At 38.8% G+C, this 22267-nt stretch overlaps 1 protein-coding gene across 2 annotated transcripts; it reads right to left on the reverse strand.

Annotated features, from left to right (window-relative positions):
- Window positions 1-12521: 12521 nt before the first annotated feature.
- LOC115675817 (homeobox protein knotted-1-like 2) lies at window positions 12522-18321 on the reverse strand. 2 transcript variants are annotated; one of them, XM_056317393.1, is made up of 6 exons: window positions 17978-18321; window positions 17472-17903; window positions 17134-17256; window positions 16869-17007; window positions 13171-13424; window positions 12522-13045 (listed from the first exon to the last, which is right to left on the reverse strand). In XM_056317393.1, the coding sequence occupies exons 1-6, from the start codon at window positions 18029-18031 to the stop codon at window positions 12842-12844; spliced, it is 1206 nt and encodes a 401-aa protein (XP_056173368.1). In that variant the 5' UTR covers window positions 18032-18321; the 3' UTR covers window positions 12522-12841. The 2 variants fall into 2 exon arrangements, with proteins under 2 accessions (XP_056173368.1, XP_056173369.1); XM_056317394.1 differs by having other exon boundaries at window positions 17472-18320.
- Window positions 18322-22267: the final 3946 nt, after the last annotated feature.

The raw sequence follows: 22267 nt of genomic DNA on the forward strand, positions 1-22267 counted from the left end.
AAATCATGCCACATGAGTTTATGACTTCGTTTATTTCACGAAAATTATTAAGAAAATATTTTTCCAAAAATAATTGTTTATATCTCTTAAAATAATTAATTAATTAAATGTCTAAATATTTAGTGGATGATGAAAGCATATTTCATTCATCGAGCAATCATTTCTTAGGAAAATGGTTTTCAAATCATTTATTTTCTGTGAAATAAATAGTCTTAAAACTCTTAATTTCTGTTGATATAATCCCATCACCGGGTTCTCGCGCTTGAATCCATCCCTCCCCTCCTCTGTGCGACCTTGTCACTGGACCTCATAAAATGGGTCACGGTCGAGTGCTTGTATAGCCAACTCGTGCAATCTATTGCTTACGCAACCCGCCTCTATCACCATTGACATAAGTCGCAACAATTCGAAAATTTGACCGATTATCCAAATCGATAATTGTGGACGTGGGTCGTGTAGAACAGAATTACATAGCTCGTGTACTTTAATTCAATCATGTTTTTGTTTTTCCTCTGGAAATAACCTAAACTCTAGACAAAGTTTGACCACTTTGTAGTAGAATGGCGAGCGTAGACAAACGAGACAAGGGGTCACGCCGTGGCCCATGAGAACTTTAATTTAAATAGGATTACCATTCTTCTTGGAGCTGCACTTTTCACATCCAAAAGCTTGTGCTTCATGTTTAGCATGAGTACTTGCTATGGATGGATGAAGATAGGCATGCTTAACGTGTGCTTAGGGCTAATCTATATATTATAATCGACGTGATCTTTCCAAGTGGGATACGGTAATCACCATTAAGCCAAAAGACAACGTTTGGTGCCACGAGAATAATGAGGACAAAGCCCAGCAAATAGGCGTCCATTTGGAAGCCTTATCCCCAAACTTTTCCTCCAGTTGATCTCAATCCTATAGTCTTCCCGCACTTCATGATCATCGTCATTATCCTCCACCCCAGAACTTAATGACATCTGTGTTTTCTTAGGGTAAAGATTTTTATGTTTTTTGTCCCTATTCATGCTTTTCGTAATCGAGTCTATATACTTTTAATCTATCTAATCAAGTCCTTCTACTTTCACGAATTTTCTCGTCGAGTCTCTCCGGCACATGGTATCTGAAGACGCTATATTGCGGATGCCCACATGGACGTGGGTGGAACAAATTTACAAATGTAGACATCGTTTGAGTATGATGTGGATTAAATTTAGCCAATATGGATGACCACGTGGACATTCACATAGAAAAAAATTTATCCACGTAACACTAGGACATTGCCCGACGGCCTACATTTGGTCGAATATGGTGTCAGAAAGGCTTAATTAGAACTTTGTGAAAGTAGAAAGACTTGAATAGATAATGATATAAATTGATTAGAAAAAATCATGAGAGTATAGGGATGAAAAGTAGAATATTTCGGGAAAATTACTAAAAACATCTTAAACCTATTGCGTTTTTGCCCATTGAGTCCTAAACATTTTCATTGTACCAATTGAGTCCTAAATTTTTTCATATTTTGCCAATTGAGTCCATCCGGTCAATTTTGACTAGAATCGCTTACATGGACGCCGACCGTCCTACGTGACATGACCAGTGTTGGCACGACTGGAGTTGACATGAAGAATTTTAGAATTTTTAAATAATTTTTAGATTTTTTTTAAAAAATTCTTTCTCCTTTTTTTCTTTTCTTCTCTTTTCCTTCTTTTCTTTTTTTTACTTCGTCGGCCATTGGGCAAGCGTCGCGGCCCTCGCTTGGCCTGCCCAGATTTGGGTGAGGCCATCAAGACCGCAGGTGAGGGCCCTGTGACCCTCTCTTGGTGGCCTCTCCAGCCACATTAACAAAAGTAAAAAAGGAAAAAAGAAGAAAAGAACAAATAAAAAATTTGAAAATATTATTAAAAATTCTCCACGTTAGCGCCGGTTCTACCAAGTGTCGCGTAGGATGGTCGACACGACGGCGTTCACGTTAGCGATTTCCGGTCAAAATTAATCAGATGGACTCAATTGGCCAAACGTAAAAATATTTAGAACTCAATTGACACATTTAAAAGATTTAAGACTGATTGGCAAAAGTGTGATATGTTTATCACTTTTGATAATTTTCCCAAATATTTCCCGATTCATTTTCTCGTCTCGAGTTCTTCTACTTTGGTCAAAAGTACAATTAAGCCTTAACCACGCGCTATTGTCATCCTTTCGGTAACCACGCACCCAATTTTCTGATGTGGTAACATGGGACTTGCCGGATGGCCTTTTTTAGGAGATAATTTAGCCAAATAATTAAGATTTTTTTATGTAATTTTCCAAATCGCATTATCTAGCCGATAAATTTTACGTGATCAAACTGCATCACTAACATAATTATCATTATAGACATATATATGTAAAAATTAACTGAAACAATTAGCTTTGATATTTAAGTTTCATGCAACACACATGATCCAGATGCAATCTAAACTAGAGTTAGAGATTATGATCACACGGAACAAAAGTTACGACTTCAAAAGGCTCAATTTTCAATAATTTTTGTCAATGTTTTAAACGTTTATGGTTGGGTGGGTCTATAATTTGGACCCTTATGGTGGCCCTTGTGCGAACAAATTTGATGGGAAAGCTCCTAACTAATGGGGTCCAATTCACTGATACTCAACATATTTATAGGTACCAATGATTTTTTAAATAAAGAATTCCCTGAATCAGTTTTTTTTGTGAAAAAAAGAATGATTTGGAAAATATCTTCCTAAAAATAATTGTTTATATCGCTTGAAATAATTAGTTAATGAAAAATATTTTTATTATTGATAACAATTTATATCTAAATATTTTCGTTGACAATGAAATTTTTTTTCGTTTGTTCATTTTTATAAGCGATACACGCGCTGGCCACGCGGAGGGCCTCCCGATGGAAAGGAAAAAAAAGGAAAAAAAAAAAGAAAAGCAAAAAGACGAAAATGCCCATGGACTAAATACATTGGGGTAAATGTGTCACAAAAAGCAAAGTTCGGGATTTTTGGTGTCACAAAAAAAGTTTGGGGTAAATGTGTCACAAATGGCAAAGTTTGGGGTTTTTGGTGGTTTTTTCCCCGGTACAAATGATTATATTTAGAAAAATATTTTTCAAATAATTCATTTTCTGTTGAAACAAACGCAATCTTGATATTCCCATTGAGTAAAACTCGGTAGTTTAGATAAATTACTCACTCCTCACCTGTTGACCGAAGCCATACTATTACAATAATCTATTAGCTACATTTTCCTTCATTTCCTCCAACTATACTTCATATTAGTGAGTTACAAATTGTGATATCATCCGCAAATAAGTAATGTCTTGTGGGATTTTGTGAAATCATTATCAACTGTTCTAATAGCTTAAACTATACAAATTGGGATTTTGTTGGAGCACGTGGCAGAAGCCTAATACCTTCATCTAGAGATATCGCCAAGAGAGAGTCTAAGTCTAAACCCGTCAACATATCCAGTCGGACTAGGGGTGGGCATGGTCCAAGTGGGCGGTTCCCACCCTGGAACCGAGAACCACTCACTAAGGACCGGTTCTGAAAAATTAGAACCGAGTAGGTCCATGGAACCGGTCCCACCAAGCTTCACACAACAACATAGTAATATGCAATAAAGAATTACACAATGGAAAGAACTAATTCTGGAATAATTAAAATTACACCTCATCAAAGACAGTCTCAGCCAGAGCCAATGAACCAACAATATTAGCACGTTAGGAAGTGCGTAAGCAAGAGAGCACACTCACTAAACTTGTCCCAAGAATTTGCTCCAAAACTTAAGACTAAAAAACACAAATCTATTAGAATCCGCATCTAACAATCGCCCTAGCCTTTAATATCACTTACAGCATACTGTGTCAACAATACTTCTTCAACTAGCTCTTAGCACTCCAATTGGAGTTCTCATAATAGACACAACAAGCAACAGAAATAGAACGACGCCACAAAAAACAGCTTAGAGAACGCAAGAAAGAGACGTAACCCCCTACGCAACGCATACCATAGATCCCCCACCCTGCCATACTCGAATTCGATTGACCATGCCAAGAATTCTAACTCAGGCGTAACGACAACTGTTGCAAACTGTGATGAGAGTGAGACAGTGAGAGTCCGAGACGAGGGAGAGTAGAGATCAAGATGAGAGTGAGACAGTGAGAGTTTCGCATTAGGGATTTAGGATTTTTTTTATTTTTTTAACAAATTAAAATTTTAATAAATATAATATATATTACCGGTCCGGGTGGGTGATTCCACACCTGGAACAGGGAACCGGATCGGTATTCAACGGTTCCAACAAATTGAAATTGGGAACCGAACCGATTCCCTTAGGAACCACTAGTTTTGGACTAGTCCGGTCTGGTTCTGGGAGGTTCCGATGATTTTCGATTCCTTTGCACACCCCTAAGTTAGACCAACATCCATAAAAATGTTTAAGCCGTTAAATATATATGTGGTTTAATATTTAAATATTTTAATATGCCGGTGAAATGATCGATTGGACGTCCTCCAATACCGAACGAAAGAGAATGCGGCCATTCTAAATCCAATCAGGTTTGGAAACAAGACAATGTCTGAATGATTGATCACTAATGAAGCAACAACGATCCATGATGGGGTCGATTCAAACCGTGGGGACGGCTCGTTAATGCCTTCTCGTCCTTTCAATCTGCACCATTTCAGAGAAGCTACGACTCATGTCCCCTCGGAGATGAATGCGAGGTTGATGAGAAAGTCAGGATCAACTTGGTCATGGTGGTCCTAGGGCATTAACATCAATACGCATGCATCCTTCACAGAATACCATGTTTCTCGTCGGATTCCAACTAAAGGGTCCATTTGTTTAAAAATAAAGTACCTCCGACAATTTAATTTTTCGACTTTTTGGTATTTAAATGACAAAAAATTAATTGATTTAATAACAAACCTAGATTGGAGAAAAAATTACTTCCCATTTTGATAAGAAGAAAATGAATTTTCCCAAATTACCTAACAAATGAAAACTGACCGGAAAATAATTTCTATGAAATATATCTTTCCTTTGTTATGAAATTTTCAGAGAAATAAATGCACCCTGAGCAAGCCCGAGCATTTTGATATTATGATTGTCTTGATTTATTAGAAGTATGACAGGCGATGTTTTAGACGGATTATGCATATGATGGCATTATGATGCTTTCTCATCCACAAATTGGATTAAAAGTTGATGAGATTGTCTGATGCGTGGAAAAAATATGCTTTTTGGAGGACAGCTACGAAGGGCCTATTTGGTTCGGCTTTGGGAAAATGTCTTTGGCAAAATGCAAAGGCCTTTGAGCTAAAAGGGTTTTTCAAAATGCAAGTAGTGTTTGGTAATGTGTATTTTAAAATCACGTTTGAAAGCAACTTTTGTCTAAATACTGTTTGGTAAAAACTAATTTTGTGAAGGACTTTTGCTAATATTTTAAAAAAAAAATCAGTAAAGAACTCAGCCACCGCCGGCAGGCCCAAAACGGCCGCCAGCCAACCGCCAAATCTGTCCGCCGGCCAGCCTCGCCTGAGGTCGCCCAACCTCAGGTGAGGCAGCATTGCAGCTTGAAGGTAGCGCGACCCTCAGGTGGCGTTGCTTGGGTCCGCGAGCCCGGCGACCACCGCCTGGGGTCGCGTGACCTAGGCCGACGCTTGCTTGGGTCGCGCGGGTCCGGCGACCGCCGCATGTTGTCGTCCGACCTCAGGCGGCGCCTAGGTCGCGCGACCTAAATCCCCCAGACGGTGGTCGTCGGAGGTCGGCCGACCCTTAAGCGGTGGTCGCCGGCCTCCGGTTTGGTTCCTCGGGAAGATGAACAATGTACGTGAACAGTGCACCTTGCATTCCAAAAATACAACTTGCCAAAGTGCCTCTAGACCTGCCTTGAGCTAAGGGACTTTAGAAGCCTTTGGAAATGCAATTGCATTTGCCCAAAGTGCTCCAAAAAAATTGTCAAACGCCATTTGCATTTGGCCAATGGACTTTAGAGCCCAAACGAGCATTCCAAATGCTGAACTACACAGGCCCAAAGCACAAGCCACTTCCAATCCTATCAAGTGTTGTCCTTCCCTATTCTTTCTCCAATTTTCCTTGTCTATGAGGTTCTGAGGACATGATTCTAATAACTTGGAGAATTGTCAAAAGAAAAATGACAACATTGAAAAGTAAGGTTTGCATAATTTAATCTCTGGAAAAATTATATAAATAGTCTTTGAACTTTGGCCAAATGTGTAATGCGATCCCTGAAACTTTTAATTTGTTGGATGTGATTCATGAACTTTAATCCAATGTGCATTTTAATTTGTTCAGTATGGTCCCTAAATATTTTGTACATGTTTAGTTCAGTCAATGGACTATATGAAAATGTTCAATATTATCTATGATATTGAATTAATGGAAAAACAACATTGAACATTTTCATATAGTTCATATACTACATTGAATATGTATAAAAAAATCCAGGGGCCACATTGAATGAATTAAAAGTTCTAGGATCACATTGAACATTAGGCTAAAGTTCAGGGACCACATTGAACAAATTAAAAAGAGACCAAAATTGCACATTGAACTCAAGTTCAATGACCATTTGCATCATTATCTCTTAATCTCTCGTACTACAAAGTATTTCAAGAAAATTTTTCATTTCAAGATGAGTTAATACGTATCACCAACTTCAGTCCGACACTACTTGTCCCTTTTGCATGCAGGACTAGGTTGACGCAAATTGAAGTGGACTGTGACTCACTGTCAGAGATCTTGTGAAAGTCTAAGAAATGAGATTGAGAAAATTGCGTAAAAAATCACAAATCTATTGTACGATGGTCAATTCAACTCTAAAACTTTTAATTGTGTAATTTTATTCTAAATCATTTGACGATTTACCAATATAGTCATTATGGTTGCTGTCCTACGCGGCATAGCTGACGCTGATGTGAACGATTTTTATTTTATTGTTTTGAATTTTTTCTTTTTCATTTCTTTCTTTCTTCAGTTTTTTTTTTCCTTTTTCCCTATTAGAGGCGGCTGGCCACAAGTGAGGGCTGGTGAGGGCGATGGTTGCCCAAGCAAGGGGCGGCCGGTGAGGGCAACCCTCGCCCATGGCCGGTTTCCGACAATTGGCCACCGGTGAAAAGGAAAAAACAAGGAAAAAAAAAGAAAGCAAAGATTAAAAAGAAAAGAAAAATAAATAAATAATTCAGAATATTAAAAAAATATAAAAATTATCCACGTTAGTGCAGCCCGTTGTTGGCCATGCCACATCGAGTAGCTGGCGTCCACGTCAGCATTTACCAATCAAAGTTGGCTGGAAAAATTACATTGATAAAATCACCTAAAGGTTTACGACTAAATTGGCACAGTTGAAACGTTTAAGATTGAATTAACAGCACTACAATAGATTAAAGACATTTTGGACAATTATCCCGACGTGAACTCAAGACTACAGAATGAGCTTCAAGAGCTCATACGTTCGAAGCTAAAACCACCACCGTTTTGGGTTCAGCTTCCAGCATCAACTCTCACCGTCTGCCCTCTTCGCAAGAAGGTCAACAGTGCTGCTGATATCTCCAAGAAATTTATTTTTGTTCACCAAATTCTGCTTCGAGATTAAGAGGATGCAGTGTTGATGTTTCAGTCAAGAGCTTGGCATCATCCTCTTGGAGTGCTTCTTCACGGGCCAGCGTTCTTGGGCTGGGGGCTGATTCAGCGGACTCAAAAAGGCTTTCAACTTCCCCCTGTCAAATTCCAGCATGCGGGGCTGTGATCGTGTTTGGAGTTTGATCTTCAAATCTTGGATGCATCGACCAAACTTATCGTGCATGCAGGCTTTCCCAAACGGTGGTGAGGGGTTGGAGGTGGCGCAAACGGCAGCGGCGATGCTGCGGCGGAGCACGGAGGTACAGAGGGTAGGGAGAGGGGAATTTTGGGGATTAGGGTTTGATGGGTATGTTTGGAGTATGTCATTATTAAAGTATGAGGCTATTTTTTTTTTGGGAAAGTCGGGCTAAATGGATGTGTCCATTATTTTAAAAGTGTATTGTAAAGATATAAGTTTATCTCCCTCAATTTAGAAGATCCGATCCTACGTTTTAATGATGACAAATACGCATTTACATAGTAACTATGTCTTAAACTCGACATTCTTACTTAGAATACTTCATCTACAACATAGAAAAATCATGTTCAAAATGGAGGTTATAGCATAGTTGTGTACAATTGAGAAAGAGCACTATATAGGTCTAGACAAGTAGACAGTGCAAATATAAATGTAAATAATCGTCTATTCCAACAGCCACTAATTTAAATTAGTCATTCATTTTCTTATTTTATTTATAAAATTTTCATTCTTGACACAATTTTTACATAGAGAAATGAGAATGCGATAGCTCCGTCACTTTTACTAGAGTAACGAAGCCATCTTTGCCATTTAATTTCCCTTTGAAATTGGGTAACTTGATTATCCGATTTCAAGTGAAATGAATTTTAATATATGTACATTGTATAAAAAACCGAAAGTAAGTGAGGTTTCTCAAAAAAATAAATTGAAAATATAATTAATTTACGAGTCAAAACCTTATAATACGTTATTTTACAAGGGTTGGATGTCCTCAGTATTATAATATTAATCACATTTAAGTGTTAATAGCTCTTCATCCAATCTAGGATGGTCAATTGCGCTAGTGCATGTCAAAAACTTCGCCGATGTTATTTAGTAATGAAGTGCAAGACGTCAAACATGAATGTTGTATTTTATAATATTTTTAAAGGGTTATATAACCGCACCATTATTGTTTACCCCCGCCCTAGCAAGGTTCTTTTACATATTTTTTTAAAGATATTGTGTGATATACTTTCGCAATTTGAATAATATTTTTGTAGCAATTTGTATGGCCATTCGAATTATATAATGGTAATGACATCACGAGTACGTGAACTTTTACCTGTTTTACAATCAAGGACCTAAACATTCTTTTTTTCTGTTCAATCAAGTATCTCAATTTTTCAAATGTAGGTCAGTTTAAAATCTCAATGCAATAACAATAACAGAAATTTCCATTCAACTCTTCCATACCGAGCACGATGTGTCCTTGAAAAGCGGCTATGAGTGTCCTAAACATCAAAACTTTTCTTATGTTTGTGAAAATAGATCTACTGGCATGCGAAAAGAGATTTTGACGAAACAGGGCGTGCCCCAAGGCAGTCCGAACTTCAGACACTATGGAAAACGACCTAGATTGCTCTGCAGTTCCTTACTCGAGCACGAACTGCGGGAATCAGGTTAGGACAACAGTGAATTCTACGAATTTAGGTGCAATGAAAAGTAAATTGTATTGGAACGAAAGTCACTTGAAATTGGAATGCTTGGAATTAGAAGTACAACAGTGCAGGAATTGAAAAGTATATGGAAAAACAAAGATAAAAACTTTTGGTGAGTTGAGTGGTGCGTCTGTTTGTTCTTGCAATTGCTCTTTGCTTATACATTTGTCGAGCTCTTACATCCTGTTCTGTACTCTTTCTTCATCACAATTTAGAAGAATCCTTGGGCACAAATATTCACTCATAACTACATGTTGGCATTCTTTCACAAAACCTGTTTTAAAAAATTGTCAAACTACGCAATCCAGAGGTGTCAACCTAGATTTTAGAAGTTGGAAAAATATCTCTAAAAGATTTTGATGATAACAAAATTTAACCCGAGAATTTCACGAGCTCAATTAACTGTGTAGAGGCTCATATCAAAATCATGCAAAAAGTTAGAATCTGACTCTATAAGTATATGAGTCAAATTTCATTAGGTCTGGAAACTACAAAAGAGAGGGAGTAGAACCAAAGTCTTAGATTCTGCAAAATAGTCAGACTTGTAGGTCACACTCTTGTGCATATATATTTGATGACCATTAGATTTTCTAAATTGAGAACCCGTTTCATAGATTCTACAAAATAGTTAGACTTGCAGGTCAGACACTCTAATGGTCATCGAATCTAAAAGAGAGGGAGTAAAACCAAAGTCTTAGATTTTGCAAAATAGTCAGACTTGCAGGTCAGACACTTTTGTGCATATAGATTCGATAACCATTAGAGTTTCTAAATTGAGAACCCGGTTCTTAGCAATAAAGTATGCCATTCCAAGATTATTTATTCAAAAATCACATACTAATTCGCTCAAAAGATTGATGAGATAGCGTGATCAAACCTACCAAAATTTAGAAGATACTTGCTATGAATAGAAAATCTGATTGACAACCCATACTGAAGAAATGTTCTCCACATGTTTTTCAAGGAACTTTGTCAAGATTTTTACAAGAAGTAGATGGATATAAAAGCTACATGATTCAAGTGCAATGTTCAAATTTGGAGCTCCATAAATTGGAGAAAACTCGGTAAAAAGTCATAGAGTCCGAAAAGGCAAAAACAAAGAGGTTTTTGAGTTTGTCATTTTTGTAAACTCGTATTACTCATTTGAGTATTGTTCTCAAAAGTCAGCAAGAGTGACAAATCCGTTTGTAAATACATAAGAAAGATGGTTGTACTAGGCATTTGACAAAGTGTGCAGGGGACTGTTTGTAAGCACATGGAAGTGTAATTTATAGTTTGGAGAGAGGATGTACAGTGCTGTGCATACAAGGTACGAGAACGATTGTTGGGGCGTCCAAAAGTTACGTAATCTATAACGGGGTAGCCATAGAAGAAAGTATGTAATTGTGTCCTACACTTGTAACAAGGTGATATCTATAATTTTAGGGTGAGTAGTGAAGTTTAGCTTATTGAGTTACTGCATCCGGAAGAGAGGAGTCGTCATAACCAAGCCAAATTTCTATAAATCTCATTTGTAATTTCTATTTGCGTAAACTCATTAGCTGCTGCTACTTATATTGCTAGTTAACTTTGTGCGTAGAAACGGGAATTCCATCGAATGTGCATTCCAATTTTTAGGGAGTCACCAAATGCAAGAATGGGAATGAAAGTTGGAATGTAAATTTCTCTTCCATTCTTACACACCAAATAGCGGAAGTGTTCTTGTGAAATTGGTAATCGGTGTCCTGAAAATTGAAACTTTCCTCACTATATGTATATGATCAGTGTCCACAAAAGAGGAATACAAACAATATAAGTACCATAACTTTCGTATGGTGTTAACTTGAGTGTTGTAACTTTTTTTTCCCCTCACTGGAATGCTACATTTTTTAAAAATCGTTCATTTGAGTGCCGTTGGCCATTCGTATAACCGAAAAATCTGACGTGAAATTAACTTATAAATCGTCTGACACGGCTCGCCGACAAAATCAAGTTAGCAAAACATTGCAAAAACGACGTAGTTTGACCCATTTATCTACCCCAAATTAACAAATTGGGAGCTAAATTCGAAGTGTTTTAAAGCCCTAACCCCAATTCCTCAATTTGGGCAAACAAAAAAATCTGTGAAGGAGAAGCCGCTTACGATCTATGAAGAATACTTCTATCGAAGCGGCTCCCGACTTGTGCAAGAACATGCGCACCAACACTTCTATCGGAGCGGCTCAAGATCGGTCGCACAGTCTCTCCACTTCTCCGGATCGTGAGCAAGAAGCCAACATATATAGTGTCTTCTTCTCCGGTCAAGCTAGGAAGAGAAAATGCTTCAAGGATTAGGGTTTCAATTTTAAATCGATTTGGGGGATAACAGGGCCAAAACGACGTGTCAACCTGAGTTTCATTTAAAAAAGAAGTCGGGTCGGAATTAAAATTCAATTTAAAAAGTCCACGTAGGACAAATTGCCGAAATCAACACTCAAGCTAACGATTTTCTACAGGTGTGATACTCAAATGATTATCGTACGAAAGTTATAACGCTTATGGTGTCTTTACTCCTCAAGAGGGTCAACCTAGGTTACTCTCTTCCCTCCTTCGTTGGATTTGCTCTATTCCAGCTTTTTAGAGAGGTCACTAAATGCAAGAATGGGAATGAAAGCTGGAAAGGGAATTTTCCAATGCAAGAAAACGTAATGCAAGTAATATCGTGAGGTTGGAGAATATTGCCCTGAAAATGAAACTTTTCTTATGAAATACAGATGACAACACGAAGCAATCTTCAAAAATATCCGTAAAAAGACTATCAAGCTACTCAATCTAGAGCGAACAATCAAGCTTAGTCTCTTCCCTTCTTCATAGGGCGGTCTCCATTCCCAGAAGACCCAATCAATGTGACCCAAGGGGGATCGAATGACAACGTGAACTCGCATCTTTCTTCTAGGAAGCCATGGTAAAAGAGAGAAGGCTCGTCCCGGTTTAATGATTATTAAGATATATGGTGTAAATATTGAATAAGAAACAAAGATCTGCCACATTTGTGTTTTTATGCAATTAAAATAATGTCCAGAGGCGTCCGTAAGTTTTAGTTATGTGACTGAGTGAAATGCACACAATCATTCACAATCCCAGGCTGCCGGTTCTGAGTGCTTCCCTTCAACAATAGAAATACTACATACACCATAGTAAGATAAAATCCTAACTATAGGTAGAGCACATTCATGTAAAAGCATACTGCATACTGAATCAATATAAACACAAGAACCACAAACTACTGCTTGAGTGCCAAAGGACAACAAAGACATATAGAGAGGATACATAGATATGACCTAATAATGACCTTAGTCATCAAAAATATTTCTTGCATTGGGTTGCCATGGGCTTTACCCAACACTCTGTAACTTAAATTTGATCAGGTGGCACGACTAACAATTCATACACTATACTCAGACACATAATGTAAAGGCAAAGCAAGCGCCAGAGGACCCTGCAAGAACGACAAACCTATATATCCGATTATGGTGCATGGATTAACAGCCTATGGGCCCAAACGGTATGGACCATCACCAATGTAGTGACCGTCCATGTATAGAGCGGCGCCTTGGGGATGAAGTCCGTCCATCACCATGAACTGCATATCTTCAGAAGGTTTCCAATGGCGTTTCCTTTGATTTATGAACCAATTGTTTATCTGTTTCTGGTCTAAACCAGTGGATTCAGCCAATGCCACCTTCTCTGTCTCCTGTATGGTAATGAATAGGAGCTTTACCATGAACGGTGGATGCATGGAAAAAGTGTGGAAACTAACAAATTTATACGGCACAAACAGCCGAAAGATTTCGAAAAATGTTAAGTAAGAGGATGCACCGATGGATATGGCCATTTGTAGTGTAACTCCCACCAGCTAAGCAGCTTCTGCCGGGCTTCCTTAGGTAGTTTTCCTTTCTTCTTCTTCTTGGAGAGTTCTTGTTTCAAGCTACTTAAATACCCGCTGTACTTCCTTAACAGATGGTTCTTCAGTTCTCTATCCTCAGCACGCGGATCGATCTCAGGTAATTCTGTTTCACCACCACTGTTATCCTGATCCTCTTCTGATGAACCGACCCCTTCACACTTCTCATCTGTCATTAATGAACCCATTACAATCAAACAAAAGCAATTGTGATTTTTTCCGAATGAGAAAAGGACATCAAATTCTACTCCAACATAATTAGCAATTTCTTGGGGCCTAAATAAGGACAGTGGATACTCTAGCTTAACATAAGTACATATGATGGTGTACATGGGCAATTTATACACGCAGGATTTTGGTAACGATCAATTTGAGCTGAAACAAAGAATATTAGCTACTTATTCATTGTAAACAAATAGCACTAATAGATGTTTCATTTCTATAAAAAGATTAGAAGATGAATGTGTATACTGATTACACAATGCAACCGGACTCATAAAAAACGAGCTTGAAAATTAACTTACCAATTGTGCCAATTTTTTTATTATCAAAAACTTAACTATCAGCCAAACACTCGATAGCTGCTATTTGATTCCTGAACTATTTATAGGTGCTAGTGTTTTACCAGAAAGGACTCACACCTAAAGGAACAATTGTTGTTGTAAACCAAGAGGTTAGATGTACCTTTATGAACAACTCTTGCTGTGACCAAGAGTTAGATTCATATTATCTATCTGTCAAACCATTCTCACTGAGGTGACAAGGGTCTTCATAGTGACATTTTCATGGTATGAAAAGGCATTTGCTTCGCTTTATATGGATAGTAAATATAAAGAAAGATGAGTCGTAAAAACAAGGTTGCACTGAAGATTGACAAAAAAATATCAAGTTGAGAAAAATCAGAATTATAGGGACTTCAATAAAAGCAGAAGACACATCCTGCGTTAACTCAATGCAATCATTCATCAAGGAAAATATAACACAGATAAAATCCTCATAGCCAAGCGAATTTGCTTTGATGGTGGTAATGGCTGCAAAATGTATCTCTAGCGTGATGAATGTGTCCTCATGACCAAAATATTTCACCTCTTTCTAAATGAAGGAAGCTATGCATCTAGTTCAGAGTCACAACAATATTAAGAAGAAAAGAAAGAATGTGCATCAAAGTACCTTAAAAGCAACACAAGATTTTGAAACACCATGAATGAAGTAATCACAAAACAAAGTACCCTTGCTATTATTAGAAATTTTTTATATGGAAAGTTACAGAAAGAAATAAGTGAGGGGGAAGATCATGTTCCTTTCAGAATCATGGAAATCATTCTCAGGAAATATTATGAATTACCTAAGTCATTTCTAGACAGCATCAGGTTCTGTTCTAACGGTACTTTCAACCACAAGGAAAGGAGGAAATCTGGGTAAGAAAGAAAAAGTTGGCATACTTTGTAGTAAGTACGTGGTTTCTTTCTTTTCTCTATAAGTGAATCTAATTATCCACAATGATGATGAAGATTATTTTAATTGGACTTACTGGAGAGATCAGAAGACTTGGACTACAGAGTGAAGAAGACTAGTACAAGAAGTATTTTGATAACTAAAACGGCACATATCTTAGTCCATGAGGGAGAATAGCTCTTCACGAACTATGCCAATGGCAATCAATCCGCAAACATTATCCATCTCCAGTAATGTGCAAAAACATAAGCACATTGTAGACTGTTTAGCTCACAAAATGACAATAACAGCTCATCGAATTATGTGATACTGGTTAAACATGCCCGATAATCAGCAACCGCGGTTCAAGAATACAACTAAAAGAGAGGACCAAAAATATTTTTAAAAGCACTTCACACTTATTGACTGAGAGAATACAAATTCAGAAGAGCATGTGGCTTGACAGTATGATTTGACAACATATAGTTACTTTGTGACCATCTTCAAGGATAAAGAAGTCAACCATCTCTCTCTCTTTGTGCGTCGTGGTAATCTATGATTTCACCATAAAGTACATGGGACCATCACCAACCTACCTAAACCGTATATTTGCACAATGAGTAATGCCAAAGATACAAAGTTTCTACGAAGATAGGTACATAAAAGCTTATGTGAATATCATATATTGTCTTCACTTTACCAGATGAACTTTTACTTGCCAATGTTTTATGCCCATTTTGTATCTCAAGAGTTATTGCATTCTAGATAAGATGCAAAGGCCCCACTTGTTTTGGAACTCACTATTACACATTTTATGAGTTCCTAAACTGAGCAAGAAATTAACAGAAACAATTCAAACAGTCTTGTCTAGTAGAAGCAGATACACTTAGGCATCGGTCACAAAACTAGCCTCAGGTAAGGGGGAAATGGAGAGTTCGATTCCCTACATTCTCAGGGAGGCTAGGGTTGGGGATGCGTGAGGGATCAGGGTTTTGAGACTTGCGCACAGCACATAGCATACATAGTGACTTGTAAAATGAAAATAGCATAAAACCAGACCAAAAACAAAATATATCAGGTAAACTCAAATGGCTATTAACATAAACTACCAGAGAACATTCACACATGTTTGTCATAGTAGATTGACGAAGACAAGAGGGAAGCGGAAGATGACATTCTCTTGTTTACCCAGTTTTCTTATGAGGGGAGATGATAACAAAACAGGATAGAATCGAAGCACCAATTTACATGATTTTCACAAATCAATAAATGAGCATGCACGTGTCATTCCCTTGAGCATTAGCATCTGGGTCTCTTGAAAACAATTTCTGTCATGTGGAGCAACAAACTTGCAATCATGTTTCGACAAATATTGCTGTGTGATAAATACAGAAATCTAGTCTTAGATGCATAGATGAATGGCCAGAAAAATAAACAAATAAATAAGAGAGAATAATAATGTATTACTCTACGATTTATACACACACAGACACATATTTTAAAGAAGTCTGACAATAATGCCGTACAGATGCTGGAGCAGCACTGAGTGGAACAGCATCCAAAGTTTTCTTAAATTTCCCAAGTTTCACTGGAACACAAAGAACAATGTTTTTTTTTTCCTTTTGTTCTCACTCGCAGAGAGCGAAGCCACAGCTCCGGGAAATGGCGACGACAAGCACTGATGACAACCGCAAATCCATCTCGAGGTGGTAATGCCTGAATCTTTAGAAGGAAAATTCCAAGATCTCGACACCCCAAAATTAAACTCACGTACCAACACGCCAACCTGGGATTAATTAAGCTTTGGAGCTTTTTCGCGTGGGAAATTAATGAAAATTAAATCTTGATTACTATAGACTCGTGATAGGGTTCGTAGGATTTTTCCACTAGAGTCCACTCCTGACACCATCACAAAGCTAGGTAGTGCCTTGTGCTCTCTCTCTCTCTCTCTCTCTCTCCTCTCTCTCTGTACCAAACACCCAGCGAGAAATGACCTAGAGTTTAGCCTTTCAATTATGGAGAAACAAAGTAGGGAAAGGAAATGGATGGTCGAGGAGAAGAGAAAGAAATGACCTAGATTTTAGCCTTTTAATTATGGAGAAACAAAGCAAGAAAAGGAGTAAAAGGATGGTAGAGGAGAAGAAGAAGACGACCCAGAGAGAGGAGAGAGAGTGTATACCAGAGTTGAAGACGCGAACCGGGCCATTGTTGCTGAGCAAGTTGAGCTGAGTTTCGATCCTCCGCATGAAGTCCATGGCCTCCTGCAACGGCCGCGTCAGCTCGTCCCGGTACTTCACCAGCATGTCGTAATACGCTTCCTGATCAAAGTTTCATGTCACTATTATTCTGAATTTTCATGGCTTCCTCTTTCGTCAACGCAAAAAATTACTATGACGACATGCTATAATTGGAAAACGAGAGAAAAAGACAATAACAAGAGTGACCATGAATTGATCCAGCTCTGGGTCCTTCGACCCGTCTGCTGAAGCCACCGACGACCGCTGCCGCGACTCGAACTCCTGTCGCACCACCGACAGCTTCGCCACCACTTCAGGCGGCGCTCCGACCTAGCAATGCAAAACAAATAGAAAATCAAGCCAAGGATGGACATTCTCGTCATCGGAAATGATTTTGGAAAAGGAAGAAATTAGGCGGTATGTTTTCACGCAATTACACATTTTGCTTTGTTATATATCATGTGAAGTGGTATAACAACTGACCGGAAAATAAGGGCAATAAAAGAAAGAAGACCTTGATTAAATTAGATGAAAGTGAAATTAACCTTTTGGCAGTCCATGTAAGCTTCCAAGAGGTTGGAGTACTGAGGGTGAGCGATGATCTTGGCCTTCATGGCATCGACCTCGCGCGAGCTCTCGCTCACTGTTTGTAGCTGCTGATGCTGGTGGTGTTGGTGGTGGTGGTGAGAAGCTGATGGGTCATGATGGTCTCTCATCAGAGAATAGTGATGAAATTTCTGAGCATGGCCGTGGTGAGAGGTGGTGGCTTCGGTCTTCACCACCGGGTGCGGCGGCGCTTCGGATTGGAAGCAGTGATCGCCGGACTGGGAGTAGAAGTGGCTACCGCTGCTGTTTCCCCTCCCGTAATTGCTATTGCCAGAGGAGCTCGGCCCAAGAACCGGCGACGCGTACAAGAAGCTGCTGTTGTTGTTCCCTCTCGACCCAGTGCTACTGTTCTCGTTCATCTGGCCATATTCCTCCATTCCCAACACGACCCACGATGAGACGACGATCCAAAACCCTAGCGAGCTTCGAGGGAGAGGAGAGTTACCTTCGGAAACCCTAAAGAGAGAGAGAGAAATTGAAGATGCCCAGGGTGGGTCATGAAACAGATAGGAAAGGGACTAGACAAGCCATGGAGTGCTGGTCCGGTTCTGTCTCGCGTATCACACCATGTTAGGATTAGAATTATGACGAGCAGAGAAGCACGCACACACACAATAGGTCACGGAGGCCTCGAGGTGGAGTTGCACCAGGAGGCGGTGGGCATGTTAAAGAAGCGAGAGCCGGAGGGCTCAGCGGAAATTGCAGGGGACACAGAGAGAGAGGGAGAGAGAGAGAGGAGGCGATCAAGGTGGGGCTGAGAGGTAAATGTGAAAGGTGGAGAGAGAGAGAGAGGGTGAATTAACCAGAACGGGCATCGACTCGGTTTTTTCTTTTTTTTTCTTTCTTCTAGTGGCTTTGACAAGACGTGCTCTATTGAGGAAGACAGAGGAAAAATTAAACAAAGGAAAAGAAATGTTAGATTATTGCAAAAGGTGAAGACTCCAGATCAAGATGACCAGGAACCAGGAACCAGGAACCAGGAGAGAGATTAGGCGACTGGGACTGTGGATTTTCTTGCCATCCTTCCTTATTCTTTACCCTAATATTCTTCGACGGGTTGTGTTAATGACTGAGAGTGGTGTGAATAATTTAATATTTATATCGAATTGGGGGCAGGATTTGGAAAAATAATATAAGTGCGATAATCCTGGAGCATACTTAGTGGGGATTTACATGTAATGGATGTGAAAATGAACACAAAAATGGAGATAACCCAACAAATTTAATTGAGAATTGAGAGAAAGATGGCAACATAGAAACCTAGAGAGAAAGAGAGAGAGAGCACACTTTTCATTGTCATTCACCATCCAATCTCAAATGAATCGAGGATGAGTAGCTATACAACTCTTGAATTCAGCTCTGACAATTCTCATGCAGTGTCGATTACCATATTGTATTTGTTCGTCGTGCGTTTACATCCCAAAACGACACGGTTCAACTCATTATTTTTACGCTCTACAGAAACGACGTCGCACCATACTTTCAGAGCCTTTCTTGTATGCTTCTCCATGTAATTGTTTGACATCAGACAAAGCTCTTTCAAGATTTGATATGGATGCACTTTTATAGATTGATTATGGAAGTAAATTGGTCACAATCGTGTTGACCGAGCGGACGCGATTTTAATTGAACTTAAAGTTGCGAATTTTTCCCTTAGATCAGATCATGGTGCCGTTTTGTGTTGGAAATTGCCATTTATGTCCAACGTGTGAAAGACATAACTCTAAGAAATCATAATTATTCATATAAAACAATTATCACAGCATTCAAATTCGCTAATTATATGTCGAGATCAAGTCATGATATGGCATCAGGTTGTATCGTACCATGCCACATTTCTTCTTGCAAAGAATTATCGAATCATTGGATGTATGTTTTTAAGATAACTACATGAAAAAGGTAAAAGAAATCGAGAAAATGCAAGGGAAGAGGAAAAAGATAGAGAAAAAAGAAACCTAATTTTTTTTTAACAATACCTGTTCTTTTGCACATGCTATGCGCCTCCCTTGTTGATTTTGATGGACATGGATGGCTTTTGGCAAGACAAAGGTATGAGGATTTCAGAGGTGAAGCTATTTGTCAACATACATGAAAAACATTTTTCGACGTAACTACTTAAGGAGATACAAGACTTTCATTAATTTTTATTTTTCCAAACACAAGATTTTCATTAATAGCATCTAATTTTTTCTTTACTTCTTTATATTGATGATATGACTATTCTAGTCATTTGGGGGTGGGCACTAAATTTGAAAGTTGATTTTATGTGTAATTAGATGTGTTGAAAGTGCACAAAGGGGACTACTATTGGGCGACCAAACCATCCTTTTATATTTAGATTATGAATATCATAGAATTGCAAAATTCATCTCATTTCCTCAAATGTAAGTTTCAAATCTTATCAGCACACAATAAATTATGGAATCATATGATGACGCGTCAACAATACTTTCTGCTTAAAGTAAATGCTGAAGTTTATAAAGTAAGCATTAAACTATAGAATAGATTACGAATAATAATAATGGAGTAGAATTTCATCATGGGGTGACACGTGTCATTCGAGGTCTCTACTTTCCCCGCACGATACTCCCAAGTCACCGCGACGATGCAAACAAAAATACAATTAAGCTGGGCTCCTGTTGTGAAAATTGGCCTAATTAATATTCTATATTGGATAATTTGTGCAATTAAAATGTCTTTCTCCGACAACTTTCTCCGGTACCATTGCTAGACATTCTTAAAACTCATGTACATGGTACACTGATTAATAACTAATATAAAGCATATTCGCACATGGACATTGCGTCCTCTCTTCAAATCCAACACTTGAGTGACTACTTCATGTGAATGACATACATAAAACATTAAGGATGTTCAATCGATTGATGGTCAGTCTTATGTCTCCTGATAATTTGTTTAAGGTCATGAGTATTTCATCCCAGCACACTAGCTTAGCTAATACAATCAACCATAAACAATAAAGAATGACAAACCAAGCTGGTACTATCTACGAAAGGCATCGGTTTTTTATTCGTAAAACATTAATTCGTGGCATGACATAGATGGAGAACTATTTGGTAGTAACCGACTTGAATCTGCATGGCCAAACACATGTCATAAAGTAAACGTTTTAGGAACGGGTTGATACTGTTGGGAAAAAAATGAATAAAAAAAAAAAGGACTTTAAGGCGTGATAACATTCTTTTTAAAGAATTATTTTCCCTACAACGTTTCTAATGGTTATTGGCAAAAATCATCCTTGATATAACTGTAACGATCCGGTCCGATGAGGGCTGAGAGTGGTCGCTAAGGCTAAAAGGCCTGGACAATGAGTGGTTCATGGCAGGCTTCTAGGATGGTGAAGAGGGTAGGAATGAATCAAACTGTGCATCAAACAGGGAGAGAACGATTCTAGGATATATATGTGTGTGTGTGTGTAAAAACTGGAATTAACTCACGGAGGCGCCTTTTGATGTAACGGCAATCTTTGCTTTGAAACTTCAAAGTTAAGCGAGCCCAAGCTAGAGCACCACCAGGATGAATGATCTCCTGGAAAAGTGTCTGCTTGTATGCCAAAGGACAAAACCGTGAGATTCGATATGAGAAGGGCCAAAGCGAACTATACCTCAAGTGAGTTAATCCAGGGATGTCACGGTAACAAAATTTCGGAATGAGAAGACCAGATAGCAATGCTAGTATTTCTCCAATAACTCTCAAAAGGAAACAATTGGAGAAAAAGCTGTATTTTTTTTAAAGAAAATGAAAATTGGAAGTTAAAAGTATTGAACAAAAATGTTGAATACATAATAGCGAAAATATATGTTTGAACAGATACAATATTTCAAGGTTATAAGAGCGCCCAATAACCGCTAGACAGAAATAACAAAATTCAGAATTAAATAATAATAAAAAAAAATCGTAAATTCATTACGCCTGATAATCGTGCATCTGCACGCAGGTATTATAGGGTCTAGCCCACTAAGCCCATCGTCTTCATTCGTAAGAATCGAAGACTTTCATACTTATAAATTGACCCACACACTTCTATTTATTTTATGTGGGACAAGGCACTTCCAAGTTTGTTACTTCCAACAAATACTTCGCCTATCTGTTTACTTCTCCTGAAAATTTTAGCTCTCCCTGCCCGCTCCCTCCCTCCCCTACGCCACTACATGAAGCACACCCTCCACGCCCCGCCTGAACGCCGCCACATGCCGCCACCATCTCTAGCCTAGCACACCACCGTAGTCCATTGTCACAATCACCTACTTTCAATCTAGATTTCTATCTCCGCCGAGCAAGCCGAGAGCCTAGCCATGGTGGAAACCCTCAAATTCCTCTCTCCTCGTGCGGGTGAAAACCTGGAGTCGATCGCCTAAATCCGGTCAACGGCTTGAAGTCTCCGGAAGGTATCGTGGGAACCGTAGGGTTCATCAACGAAAACAACGGCGGAATATAGAACCCTAGACGGGATCCATGTGTATATTGAAATCGAGACGGAAGTTCGATACGTACCTTTGCAAATCGAAGATAAATCGGCGCCGATGTGTCCGGATTAGCGCCCCAAGTGTTGCGCCTCTACCGGTATCCCACACACGAACGGAATTCTCCAACGATCTACGTGCTAGCGAAAGATCTTGAAGTTCCTTTTTCTTGAACGCCTTTTGCTTTTCGATACTGTCGAAAAACCCTAGACAGAGAACGATTCTCTATCTATTTATACGGCCTCATTATC

The sequence above is a fragment of the Syzygium oleosum genome, unplaced genomic scaffold (genome assembly GCF_021117445.2).
Source record: "Syzygium oleosum isolate NSW1041296 unplaced genomic scaffold, Sole_v2.1 Sole_v2.13, whole genome shotgun sequence".
NCBI classification, from domain to species: Eukaryota; Viridiplantae; Streptophyta; class Magnoliopsida; order Myrtales; family Myrtaceae; genus Syzygium; species Syzygium oleosum.

What these genes read in the sequence shown, in the direction of transcription:
- LOC115675817 (XM_056317393.1), bottom strand. Translation starts at nt 18,031, where the DNA reads ATGACCCACCCTGGGCATCTTCAATTTCTCTCTCTCTCTTTAGGGTTT. An exon ending in GGTTCGCGTCTTCAACTCTG is followed by an intron (nt 13,425 to 16,868) that starts GTATACACTCTC and finishes CATTAATGACAG; the next exon opens with ATGAGAAGTGTGAAGGGGTC. An exon ending in ACAAATGGCCATATCCATCG is followed by an intron (nt 13,046 to 13,170) that starts GTGCATCCTCTT and finishes ATTACCATACAG; the next exon opens with GAGACAGAGAAGGTGGCATT.